This window comes from Naumovozyma dairenensis, chromosome 7 (genome assembly GCF_000227115.2).
Source record: "Naumovozyma dairenensis CBS 421 chromosome 7, complete genome".
Lineage (NCBI taxonomy): Eukaryota > Fungi > Ascomycota > Saccharomycetes > Saccharomycetales > Saccharomycetaceae > Naumovozyma > Naumovozyma dairenensis.
The window spans coordinates 168,505-181,220 of NC_016485.2; the positions used below are offsets into that span (position 1 = coordinate 168,505).

The following is a 12,716-nucleotide window of genomic DNA, read 5'->3' on the forward strand; positions in this document are numbered from 1 at the left end:
TTTTCTTGTTCATCTTAAATTTTCCTTTGGTAAGAGTTCTTTTCAACAGAGTGTGACATTTTTTCTCAAAAAATGCAAGTTTAACAGTGAAGAACTTGTACTTCTTTTCTAATTTCTAGCCAAAAGAGAATTATATATAGAAGTTTCATTAATATTCTTTATTATTAAGGGTGGTGCATTTATTTGTATATACTCAATTTTGACGTCACCTACGAGAGGCTCTATCTTTCAAAACTATCGACCTATTACCTCAAAAAGAGTAAATTCCATATATATATACTCGTATGATTGTGCCAAGATCGCTATTGTTTCTCCGTTTTCGATTGTTTATTGTTCGGCTTTCAATCACCGATCCGATGAGGTGAGGGTGCAGATTACAAAAAAGGGCGGGGGCATCTCATGTTAACAGAGAAGGTTAGGAAATTTCCCGTTTTGCCCCACGGTACTTTTGCTGTCTAACATAATCCCCCCACAACATATGTATCTATTTCCAATTGGAACGGCGTCCAATGTCCGGTCGATGCCAAGTGAAAAGTTTATTCTATTCCATATATATACATATACCCTTAAAGAACTATCTGGAAAAAAAGGTAAAATAAGTGTAACGAAAGAAATAAGTGTAACCACGATAAATCCTGTGGGAAATAACAGAAATTTTTTCACTGCATTCTTACTGAACGCTTCCTAATTTACAAATTTTTAAGATATAAATATAACCAACACTTTTTCAATTGTTACTTTAATTCTAATTTTCTTTCCACCACTCCTTGCAAAACTTACTTTCACATTTATTTCCTTTTTACTAACTGACTGACTATACGATAATAAAAAGTCAACAATTTATAAAGTAAAAAACGAGAAATGTCTGAATCAGAGTTATCATTAGAATTCTTACAAGAATTATTCAACAATTTGGAAATCGCTTCTCCTGATACAAGAGATGATATTTGTTCTCAACTTTCATCATTCTTAAACGGAAATATCATCGAACATGATCTTCCACAAAAATTCTTTGATAAACTTCACAAAGCTATCATAGATAAAAAAACTTCAAGTAATGCGTTAGATGCTATCATCTACATTGCTAATCAAACAAATTTATCACCTTCAGTGGAACCATTCATCGTATCAACTGTTCCCTCTATTTGTGCCAAAGCGGGTGATAAAGATAGTTCCATACAAGAAATAGCCAAGAGAGCTTTGTTTGCTGTGGTTAACGCAATTAATCCTATTGCAACCAAGGCATTGTTACCTCATCTAATCAATTGTCTCTCTTCTACTAATAAATGGCAAGAAAAAATTGCCATTTTAGAATCCATTGCAATTTTAGTCGATGTAGCTAAGGAACAAATTGCATTACGTATGCCTGAATTGATTCCAATCTTATCTGAATCCATGTGGGATACGAAGAAGGAAGTTAAAGAAACCGCGACTAAGACTATTACGAAGGCCACAGAAACTATTGAAAATAAAGATATTGAAATTTTCATTCCTCAATTGATTAATTGTATTGCTAATCCAAGTAATGTTCCTGAAACTGTTCATGCTCTTGGTGCTACCACTTTTGTTTCCGATGTGACTCCTGCTACTTTGTCCATTATGGTTCCTTTATTGAATAGAGGTTTACAAGAAAGAGATACTTCTATTAAGAGGAAATCAGCCGTTATTATTGATAATATGTGTAAGTTAGTGGAAGATCCGCAGATTGTTGCTCCATTTTTAAACGATTTATTACCAGGATTGAAAAATAATTTCAGTAATATTGCTGATCCTGAAGCAAGAGAAGTTACATTGAGAGCTTTGAAAACTTTGAGAAGAGTTGGGAATGTTGCAGATGATGATACTATTCCTGAAATATCTCATGCTGGTGATGTTAGTGTGAATTTACAATTATTCAAGACTCTTTTAGCAAACGCAAAGGTTACTGATATCGATTCTAGATTTGAAGTGGTTATTCAATATATCGCTGCCATCGCTGCCAATTTGATTGATGAAAGAATTATCGATCAACAAGCTTGGTTTACTCATGTGACTCCTTATATGACTATCTTCTTACATGAACAACAATCTAAGGATATGTTGGATGAATTTAGAAAAAGAGCTGTTGATAATATTCCTATTGGTCCAAATTTCGATGATGAAGAAGATGAAGGTGAGGATTTATGCAATTGTGAATTCTCTTTAGCGTATGGTGCCAAGATTTTATTGAATAAGACTCAATTAAGGTTGAAAAGAGGTAGACGTTATGGTCTCTGTGGACCAAATGGCGCAGGTAAATCAACTTTGATGAGAGCAATGGCTAACGGTCAAGTTGAAGGTTTCCCCACCCAAGATGAATGTAAAACAGTTTACGTTGAACATGATATTGATAATACTCATTCTGATACATCAGTTGTTGATTTCGTTTTTGAAAGTGGTGTTGGTGAAAGAGATGCTATTATTTCCAAATTGAATGAATTCGGATTTTCTAATGACGCAGTTAATCAACCAATTTCATCTTTATCCGGTGGTTGGAAAATGAAATTAGCCTTAGCAAGAGCTGTTTTGAAAAATGCCGATATTTTATTATTAGATGAACCAACTAATCATTTAGACACTGTCAATGTTGCATGGTTAGTGGACTACTTGAATAATTGTGGAATTACTTCAATCATTGTTTCTCACGATTCTGGTTTCTTAGACAATGTCTGTCAATACATTATCCATTACGAAGGTCTAAAATTAAGAAAATACAAAGGAAATTTATCTGAATTCGTTAAAAGATGTCCAACTGCTAAATCTTACTATGAATTAGGTGCTTCTGATCTCGAATTCCAATTCCCAACCCCAGGTTATTTAGAAGGTGTCAAGACAAAGCAAAAGGCTATCGTCAAAGTATCAAATATGTCCTTCCAATATCCTGGTACTTCTAAACCTCAAGTGTCTGATGTTACGTTCCAATGTTCCTTATCTTCCAGAATTGCTGTAATTGGACCCAACGGAGCTGGTAAATCCACTTTAATTAATGTTTTAACAGGTGAATTATTACCAACCACTGGTGATGTCTATACTCATGAAAATTGTCGTATTGCATACATTAAACAACATGCATTTGCTCATATTGAAAATCATTTAGATAAAACACCATCAGAATACATTCAATGGAGATTTCAAACTGGTGAAGATCGTGAAACTATGGATAGAGCTAATAGACAAATTAATGAAAGTGATACTGAAATGATGAATAAGATATTTAAAATTGAAGGTACACCAAGAAGAGTTGCTGGAATTCATTCAAGAAGAAAGTTTAAGAATACTTACGAATATGAGTGTTCTTTCTTATTAGGTGAAAATATTGGTATGAAGTCTGAAAGATGGGTTCCAATGATGTCTGTTGATAATGCTTGGTTACCAAGAGGAGAATTGGTTGAATCACATTCCAAATTAGTTGCAGAGGTTGATATGAAGGAAGCTTTAGCTTCAGGGCAATTCCGCGCTTTGACAAGAAAGGAAATCGAAGAACATTGTTCCATGCTAGGTTTAGATTCAGAATTAGTTTCTCATTCCAGAATCAGAGGTTTATCAGGTGGTCAAAAAGTCAAATTAGTTTTAGCTGCTGGTACTTGGCAAAAACCACATTTGATTGTCTTAGATGAACCTACTAACTACTTAGACAGAGATTCATTAGGTGCTTTATCCAAAGCTTTGAAAGCTTTCGAAGGTGGTGTTATCATCATTACTCATTCTGCTGAATTTACTAAGGATTTGACTGAAGAAGTTTGGGCTGTTAAAGAAGGTAAAATGACTCCTTCGGGTCATAACTGGGTTACAGGCCAAGGTGCTGGTCCAAGAATTGAAAAGAAAGAAGCTGAAGGTGATGTATTTGATGCTATGGGTAACAAGATTGTTGGAGCCAATGCAAAGAAGAAGTCTAAATTGTCATCTGCAGAAATGAGGAAGAAGAAGAAGGAAAGAATGAAGAAGAAGAAGGAAATGGGTGATGAATATGTTTCATCTGAAGAGGACTTTTAAAGGAAAATATTTTATTTTCATTAGTTTTATTGTTTGGTTGTTTGTTATATTCCTTTATTATTTATTATTTATTCATATTTAAATATATATTCGTTATAATTGATATCATTCTATTTTATTTTGATATTCCATTCTCTTCAAAAATTAGAGCTTCAATTCTGGTCAAGAACCGCTGGCGATTTAATTCTCAAATTTTAAGGGTCGGCGGCTAAATACCTAATTAATTATTGATATAAAGAGACGTTAATTCTTCTTCAGGACACTCGAAGTCATCAATCCGAGAAAGTAAAAGAAAAGCAAATACAGCCAACGGTTAACAAAGGGAAAAAAATGATAACCTATTTGAAATATCTTACTATTATTTCAGTTCTCCTTTTTGCTACCTTGTATGGGCTAGATGAAGGCCCGTATGAGGTTAATTGTCCCGACTATCCTCTAATCAGGGAGGCAAATGTATGTTTGATTAATGAGACTTTTTGTGTAAATAAGTCCAACATACTAACTCATAAATATTTTATGACTTCCCTAAAGAATGAACTCTGCCCAGAAGAGGAATTGTACCTCAAGAATAGGAAACGATTACTTCAAAATAACATCAGACAATATTTAACTGGATTAGATCGTATAAATTTTACTCCAGAAATGTACGATTTAATTGCAAAACATCCACCTAGGCTCGGCGTTGCTATATCAGGTGGAGGTTATAGATCAATGTTGACCGGATCTGGGTTTTTAAAAGGGTTGGACGAATTTAAATTGATAGATTGTCTTAGTTACATATCTGGTCTCTCTGGTGGTAGTTGGATCTTAATGGATTTGATTATACATGGATTTGATATAGATAAGCTATTAAAGAATTGGGATTTGAAAGATGGGTTGTTAGAGGGAATTCCAGAATTTGACATTAGTCAGAAGGATATAGTTTCCGGTATGGGAAAGAATAGAGCTCTAATGGAAAAACGATTGGAGAAGAGGATGTATCATTTCAAAAACTTGGAAACTAATGGTAAGCAATTTGATGAATTTTATGACTTTTTTGAAAATATCTGGACCCCTTTAGATGAAGAAGGAAGTAAAATATTCAATGGTACTTTAGTAAAACGTGGAGATCACCCATTAGAGAGGTTAAAACTGCTAATTTTTGGGAATAGCACCTCACAAAATTCTTCAGTTATTTACTCTTTCAAGAAATTTAGACAAGTTCTAGACTTTTATACTGATTTGCATCTTGAAGTTCGAAAGAAAAAAATTCAAGGCTTTTATGTATCATTTACAGATTATTGGGGTAAAGCCTTGATTAAAAGATTGAAACATAATGATAATAATACATCGATAATCGGGACAACAAATTCTTTAACGAAGCTAATTCAAAATAATGATAAATTCCAGAAATTTGAAGCACCCATTCCAATTTTCATTGCAAACTGCAGGAATGGACATCTTCGAAATAAAATCTTTGAATTTACCCCCTTTGAATTTGGTTCTTGGGATGATATGTTAAGATTGTTTGTCAAATTACCATATTTAGGTTCAAAAATCATAAAGGGTGTGCCAGAAATTTGTTATAATGATTTTGATGACATTGGTTTTATTACAGCAACATCTTCTTCAATCTTCAATAATGTTATCCTTTATATATGGCAATTAATTTCGGAATCTTCTCATGAAGTAATGAAGGCCATTGAAACGGTCATGGGATTGTTCGGGATAAGTAGTAAGCAACTTGAACAATTAGATGAAATGAATTCTATGATACAACCGGAAACCGATTATGCTGTATATCATTATAACCCATTTTATCAATATCCTGGGAATGATAATGATTTCACTCGTGATTCTCATTTATATCTGGTTGATGGTGGTGAAGATGGAGAGAATATACCGTTACGGCCTTTGTTGATACCTGAAAGGGATATGGATGTCATTTTTGTTATTGATTCAAGTTCAGATAAAAATAATTTTGCGAATGGGACCAAGTTATTATATATATTCAAGGAGCTCGAGAAACAAGGAATTCATTACAAAGTCCCAAAAGAATTGAAGAAGTTTGGTAAGAGTCAAAATCACCCTTTAATCATTGGATGCCATGCAAAATCAAACAACGGTGTACCTTTACCAATAATTATTTATTACCCTAATGCGGAGTATAGTTTCCCTTCAAACACATCTACTTTCAAAGTAATGTACGATGACAATGAGACAAGTTCTATGTTACAAAATGGGAAAGATATTTTTACTGATGATAATAACCCTTTTTATAAGAACTGCCTTGGCTGTATTATTTCTAAAAGATCTATTGACAAACATGGTGATGGTATAAATTATTCAAAATTTTGCAACAAATGTTTTAAAAAATATTGTGCTTCATAATAATGATAATAATTTCCTTTTGTTTTCTGCATTGATGTCTAATTTCTCATTGAATTTTGAATATTATATTTGATATAGTAAATAAAATAAAAGATAAATCTGTCCTATTTATTGGTTAACCTGTTATTGGGTTTCTTCACATTGAATTCTTATGATGAGTTATGATATTTTTTAAAATTTCTGCTAATGAATCATTTTCCATTAAATTTGAATTGATAGAATAACAATGTATTCCATGAGAAAGCATTTTTGGTTCATCAATCTTTATTTCAGATTGTTTTAAATAAACGATATCAGTAATAAAATGACTCCAAGTGATATTTTTCAGAGATTCAATTGGAAGATCTTTTGATTGTCTATAGCTGGAAACAGCTTCCAATAACGATTTGACCACCATTTTAACATAGTGGGTTCCATCTAATCCAAAAGTTTCTCTATCATATTTATTATTGATTAATAGTACTTTTCTTGTTTGCTTAGCTTCAAGGATTACTTCGGCAAGGTTTCCTAGGATAATAATTGGCAATAAACTCGTCATTAATGATCCAATAGAATACACGATCATATTAGCATTTTTAATCTTAGAGATTGCTCTTGAGTTCCCTTTTGGTTTAATCTCTTCACCATATGGGTTAATATATAAGATTTTCTTAATAGGAGCAGGTAACATTTCATTATCGTCAACTTTATCATAGTGTAATTGAGAGTGTTTCAGTTCAGGTAAGATATATATAGGATTTGCATATTCAGCTTCTTCTTCTTCTACTATTTCTTGATTTATTTGTTTCTTTCCCTGTTCATTACGACTTTCGTTAGACGAAGCCATTGAACTATTCATTAAATCATCATCTAACTCTAGTAGATGTATAAATTGATCCTTTGTTGTTTTCAATATTGGCTTTTTTGGGACTATTTTGGAAGGATGTGATATTTGTGATTGACCAGTAATGATAGTTCCATTTTTCAAAACAGCAGAAATATGATGAGTATGATTAGTATTAATACAAGGGATAACATGAACTTTCTCGCTACATCTTCCAATTCTCATCATCAATTCAATAGCAGCATCTAATGAACCTAAAAACAATCTTGCACCAGTTAAGAACATATTCCCCAAAGAAGCCTTAGCGAATTGGAAATTATTTGAGGATCTATTTTTTTTCAACAATTCAGATTGAATATGAATAAAAAAAGCACGACACATTTCCTTCACTTCAGTGGGAACATTAGACCAGATAATATGTGTACCTTCCACAATATTATTCCAATCCTTCTTTGCAGTAATTTCATCTTCAGATAATCTGTAACCTAATAATTTAACTAATTGTGGATCATTCATAATCCTCACTATACGTGATCTTATATCACCAATGGCTGGACCCCCCACGATACGTAATATTTCACTAGTAGAACCACCATTATCTGATATGGGTAAAATATATGTCAAGTCAAAACCTTTGGAGACACTTATTTCAGAGAAGCACGGAGTCAATGAATTTGTAGCAGTACCACCAGAAAGGACAACGATATTCATGATTTTTTTGGTAGTGTATAGGTGAATGGTTCTGCTAAGAAAAAAGCTTATTGGTTACGTTCTTGTATATGCTAGATATAAATTACGGCTTGTATGCAATTAATGCTTGTATGCAATTAATGCTTATATAATATAACAGATCCTTAAAGTTGCCGTTGAAGAACACGTCGTTATGAATTTACATATGCGGGGAAGAGGAAGGGAGTGTCTTTCTCGAGGAATGTTGTTCCAGTTTCTTTCTCGAAAGAATGTTATTTGGAAATTGTTCAAGATAAGTTCATGTTAACGTATTGTATGTATTATAGTATATATGTCTGTTGGTGAAAGGAGCTGGGATCGTTTGTAATATAATGATAGGTAGTATGTGATAGTAATAGCTCTCGGAAAATAGCTATACGTGAAGCATCTACATGATATATAAGATTATATGAACTAAGTGTAAAGGGACCATCTACTCAACTCATGATCTATTTCATGCCTTTCCTTTATATGTTTTGCCAACTGCAGGGACATGTTGTGAGTTGTAGTTGTAGTTGTAGTTGTAGTTGTAGTTGTACCTGTGGTGAAGATGTTGTGCTAAAAGTGGTTTCTGCTTCTGTCGTATGTTACAACAGAATCACAGGTAAAACATCGTCACACGTGAATGGATTCAATCTTGGAAGAATCTCTATGTGCTGAAGAAGTATTGAACTCGACAATCAGGAGGATGTGAAAGGCTTCTTTTGAGATAATAGAAGTATCATATAGAATTTCTCGACCCCACTAACTGCAATGGCATTGAAACACTCAATTCATATATACCAAAGGCATATCTTGGGAAATATGTGCATCATAAAGGACAACACCACACTACCTTCAGTAACCCATAAAGTGTATATAAAAAGTTACGTCAATTTGAGAGTTGCTACAGTTCGTGATACAGACCCCAATATGAACCCAACGAGAGATGAATATTTTTTTGAAACAATACAAGTACCATATATACATATACGTACGTTGATAATAGCATAGAAATAGTGAATATTGCATGTACTGGGACGTACAACAGAAAGATTACGAAAATAATGAAGATTCGTCATTTTCACGAGTAGTTCTTTCTACGTATACAGCAGAAACTTCTTAAACAAATGCACCTTATCGTTCGACAGTCGGATGACCAGGCCAGACCAGGCCAAATATACATAAATACATGGAGTCATAGGTTAATTAACCGCCGTCGTTATGAGCAGTTAGAAGTAACGTTCAATGTTAACTCGAGTCCTTGTAATCCATCTCTCAATTCCTCTTCCCTTGCCTTGTTGCTTCGAATCCTGATGGGAGCGAAATAATAAATAATTCTTCGAGAAACTGAAAATTTTTTGACACATTCTTATCTAATATATTGATGATAATGACAAGAGTGCCAATACATATGTACAAGATGACTGTGGAAGAATGATATAGACAGAGACTCAACCACCAATATACCAATAGTCCATTACAATGACAAACACAAACAGCAAAATGGTTAAAGCAGTCATCTTCACCGATTTCGACGGAACAGTCACCTGGCAAGATTCCAACGATTACCTTACTGACCATTATGGGTTCGGTAAGGAAGCTCGTGCTAAGATCTTCGAAGGTGTCCTTGATGGTTCCAAATCATTCAGAGATGGATTCACTGCCATGATTGATTCCATTCAAACTCCATTAGAAGAATGTAAGAAGATTTTGGAAACTAAGATCCAATTAGACCCAGGTTTCAAAGATACCTTTGAATGGGCTCAACAAAATAATGTCCCTATCGTGGTCGTGTCTAGTGGGATGAGACCAATTATTAAGGATTTGTTGTCTAGATTACTTGGTGCTGATTCTATTGATAAGATCGATATCGAATCCAATGAAGTCGAAGTCGATGAGCAAAATCAATGGAAGGTTATTTACAAAGATGAAACTCCATTCGGTCATGATAAATCAATTACTATTGATGATTATAAGAAGAAATTTGAATCTGGATTGAAACAAGGTGAAACTAGACCAACTTACTTTTATTGTGGTGATGGTATTTCTGATTTAAGTGCCGCTAAGGAATGTGATTTGTTGTTCGCCAAGAGAGGTAAAGATTTGGTCACTTTCTGTAAGAGACAAAATGTCCCATTCCATGAATTCGATACTTATGCAGATATTTTGGCTAGTATGAAAGATGTTTTGGATGGTAAGAAGACTGTCACTGAATTAATGGAGAATTAATGCCTGCCTAGAACCGAATGACAATGAACTTTTTTTAACACATACAACATTTTTTTATAGACTATATACAAAAGAAAGCTTTTTTTTTATAGATCGAAACAAATAAAATCATAATTTTACCAACCCCTCTTCTTCATACAATCTGATATTAAAATTTTATCTAGTTTCTTTAGAAATAAAAGTATGTATCTTTTTTGTTGTTAACAACAGGCTAACTCTCTCTTGCAAGAAAAGCGGAACGGTATATTTTATAACATTTCAACTAAAATGAGATGATGATAGGTGGAAATGATGAAAAATATATAAAAAAACCAGTACTTCTAACTGCTTCACGTTTCTCAAATCAAGTATAATAGTACACATCGATCGAACATCGAACCTTACCAGATCCCTTGTAATTTGAAAAGGGAAGTACCTAAATAATAATGTCTAAAATCCAAGTTAAAACTCCAATTGTGGAGATGGATGGAGATGAAATGACTCGTATCATATGGCATCTAATCAAAGAAAAATTAATATTACCATATTTACAAATTGATATCAAATATTTCGATCTTTCCATTCAAAACCGTGACGCTACTAATGATCAAGTAACCATCGATGCTGCAAACGCAACTTTGAAACATGGAGTCGGTGTGAAATGTGCAACCATTACACCAGATGAGGCAAGAGTAAAAGAATTCAATTTGAAAAAAATGTGGAAATCACCAAATGGGACCATTAGAAATATCCTTGGGGGAACTGTATTTAGAGAACCGATTATCATTCCGAAGATTCCAAGGTTGGTCTCTAACTGGGAGAAACCAATCATTATTGGAAGACATGCTTATGGTGATCAATATAAAGCTACTGATTTAGAAATTCCTCCTAATAAGGATATCAAATTGTTGATTCAAGACAAAGCCGACAAGGAAGATTCAAAGATTATAAATGTGTTTAGTTTCCCTAATGATGGTACTGGTGGTATCGCAATGGTTATGTATAATACAGTAGATTCCATAAAAGGATTCGCCAAAGCATCCTTTATAATGGCTTTAAAAAGGAAATTACCATTATTTTTAGCAACTAAGAATACTATTTTGAAAAAATACGATGGTAGATTCAAATCAATTTTCGATGACATGTATCAAAATGAATTCAAAGAAAAATTTGAGAAATTAGGACTAACCTATGAACATCGTCTAATTGATGATATGGTAGCTCAAATGTTAAAATCTAAAGGTGGATTTATCATTGCTATGAAGAATTATGATGGTGACGTACAATCAGATATCGTTGCTCAAGGATTCGGTTCATTGGGGCTGATGACTTCGCAATTGATAACTCCAGATGGTAAAACTTTCCAAAGTGAGGCAGCACATGGTACTGTAACAAGACATTATAGACAATATCAACAAGGTAAACCCACCTCCACGAACTCTATTGCATCTATCTTTGCATGGACCAGTGGAATCATTCAAAAGGGGGAAATGGATGGAACTCCAGATGTTGTTAAATTTGGTGAGTTATTACAAAAAGCTACTATTGATACTGTTCAAATTGATAATAAAATGACTAAAGATTTGGCTTCATTATTAGGCCAACCAAATTATGTCACTACTGAGGAATTCATATATGCGGTTCAAAAAAGATTGAATAAATATATCTCCAAGACATACCATAATCATCATAGATGCAAACTTTAATTATTAAAGAGACACACACTCTTTCTCTCTCTCTTTCTGCCACTTTTTAAGCAAACTTTATAATTATATATTCTTACACGAAAGAAAATAAATATCAATATTCATTCATTTTAAATATTTTACGAAATCTTTTCTGTTAGTTACATCTACGTACAGTTTTTGGCTGTTGCTATCAACAATAGCATTAACTAAAACGATAAATAAATATTAAGTAATATAATTGATATTTATATATATTTCTCATTCAATACACGTGGATATGGCAAGTACCCACTCCATAAAAGATGGGAAACCGTCACAACAACAGTAACTACGTAAGTACGTACGTACATCTAGTTCCAAGGGAGGGGGATTGCAATTCCTAAAAAAGTTACGATTGGTTGATTAATTACTTAATTGATTAGGCAGCTACATGGTCCTCGTTTACTAAAAGAAGTATACGTAATACGTTTTCTACCTTTACGAGCAAGTGGAATCTCTTCTGAAATCGTTTAAGAGCAATATTCACTTATACGTGGGGCATATGCACATCAGTTACTTCCCCAGAACATACGTACGTACATTCGTACGTATTGTCGTGATGATTGAATCGTTCTTTCTTGGCATGGGGTAATTAACCAATACCTAACTAAGTAAGTCAACAAAAATGGTTAATGCTATGACAATTCAACTGTATTGCAACAATTCAACTCGTACTTCGTCGTTTTATATCATCCCTAATTTTTTGTCTCTGCGCTGTTTTCGTAGAGCGACACATGATAAACGACAGAAATTGTCAATCAACGACAGTAAGTCCTGGAAAGTATAACATTACTTCAAAGAGGGGTTGTTCTTTCTCTCTCCATTTCTCGATATCTTTGACTGTAAAGAGACTTTATCCTGAAACA

At 33.4% G+C, this 12,716-nt stretch overlaps 5 protein-coding genes across 5 annotated transcripts; 4 read left to right on the plus strand and 1 right to left on the minus strand.

Moving 5' to 3' along the window:
- Positions 1 to 861: 861 nt before the first annotated feature.
- On the plus strand, positions 862 to 4,011 carry HEF3 (translation elongation factor EF-3; the record flags this gene model as incomplete). The annotated part of the gene is made up of 1 exon (XM_003671052.2): positions 862 to 4,011. One exon carries the CDS (start codon positions 862 to 864, stop codon positions 4,009 to 4,011), a length of 3,150 nt encoding a protein of 1,049 aa, XP_003671100.2.
- Positions 4,012 to 4,341: 330 nt separating this feature from the next.
- Positions 4,342 to 6,381, plus strand: SPO1 (putative carboxylic ester hydrolase; the record flags this gene model as incomplete). The annotated part of the gene is made up of 1 exon (XM_003671053.2): positions 4,342 to 6,381. One exon carries the CDS (start codon positions 4,342 to 4,344, stop codon positions 6,379 to 6,381), a length of 2,040 nt encoding a protein of 679 aa, XP_003671101.2.
- A 136-nt stretch (positions 6,382 to 6,517) lies between these two features.
- Positions 6,518 to 7,915, minus strand: NDAI0G00830 (uncharacterized protein; the record flags this gene model as incomplete). The annotated part of the gene is made up of 1 exon (XM_003671054.2): positions 6,518 to 7,915. One exon carries the CDS (start codon positions 7,913 to 7,915, stop codon positions 6,518 to 6,520), a length of 1,398 nt encoding a protein of 465 aa, XP_003671102.2.
- Positions 7,916 to 9,397: 1,482 nt separating this feature from the next.
- PYP1 (putative phosphoric monoester hydrolase) lies at positions 9,398 to 10,144 on the plus strand (the record flags this gene model as incomplete). The annotated part of the gene is made up of 1 exon (XM_003671055.2): positions 9,398 to 10,144. The coding sequence occupies one exon, from the start codon at positions 9,398 to 9,400 to the stop codon at positions 10,142 to 10,144; it is 747 nt and encodes a 248-aa protein (XP_003671103.2).
- A 425-nt stretch (positions 10,145 to 10,569) lies between these two features.
- Positions 10,570 to 11,829, plus strand: IDP3 (isocitrate dehydrogenase (NADP(+)) IDP3; the record flags this gene model as incomplete). Its single annotated transcript, XM_003671056.2, has 1 exon — positions 10,570 to 11,829. One exon carries the CDS (start codon positions 10,570 to 10,572, stop codon positions 11,827 to 11,829), a length of 1,260 nt encoding a protein of 419 aa, XP_003671104.2.
- Positions 11,830 to 12,716: the final 887 nt, after the last annotated feature.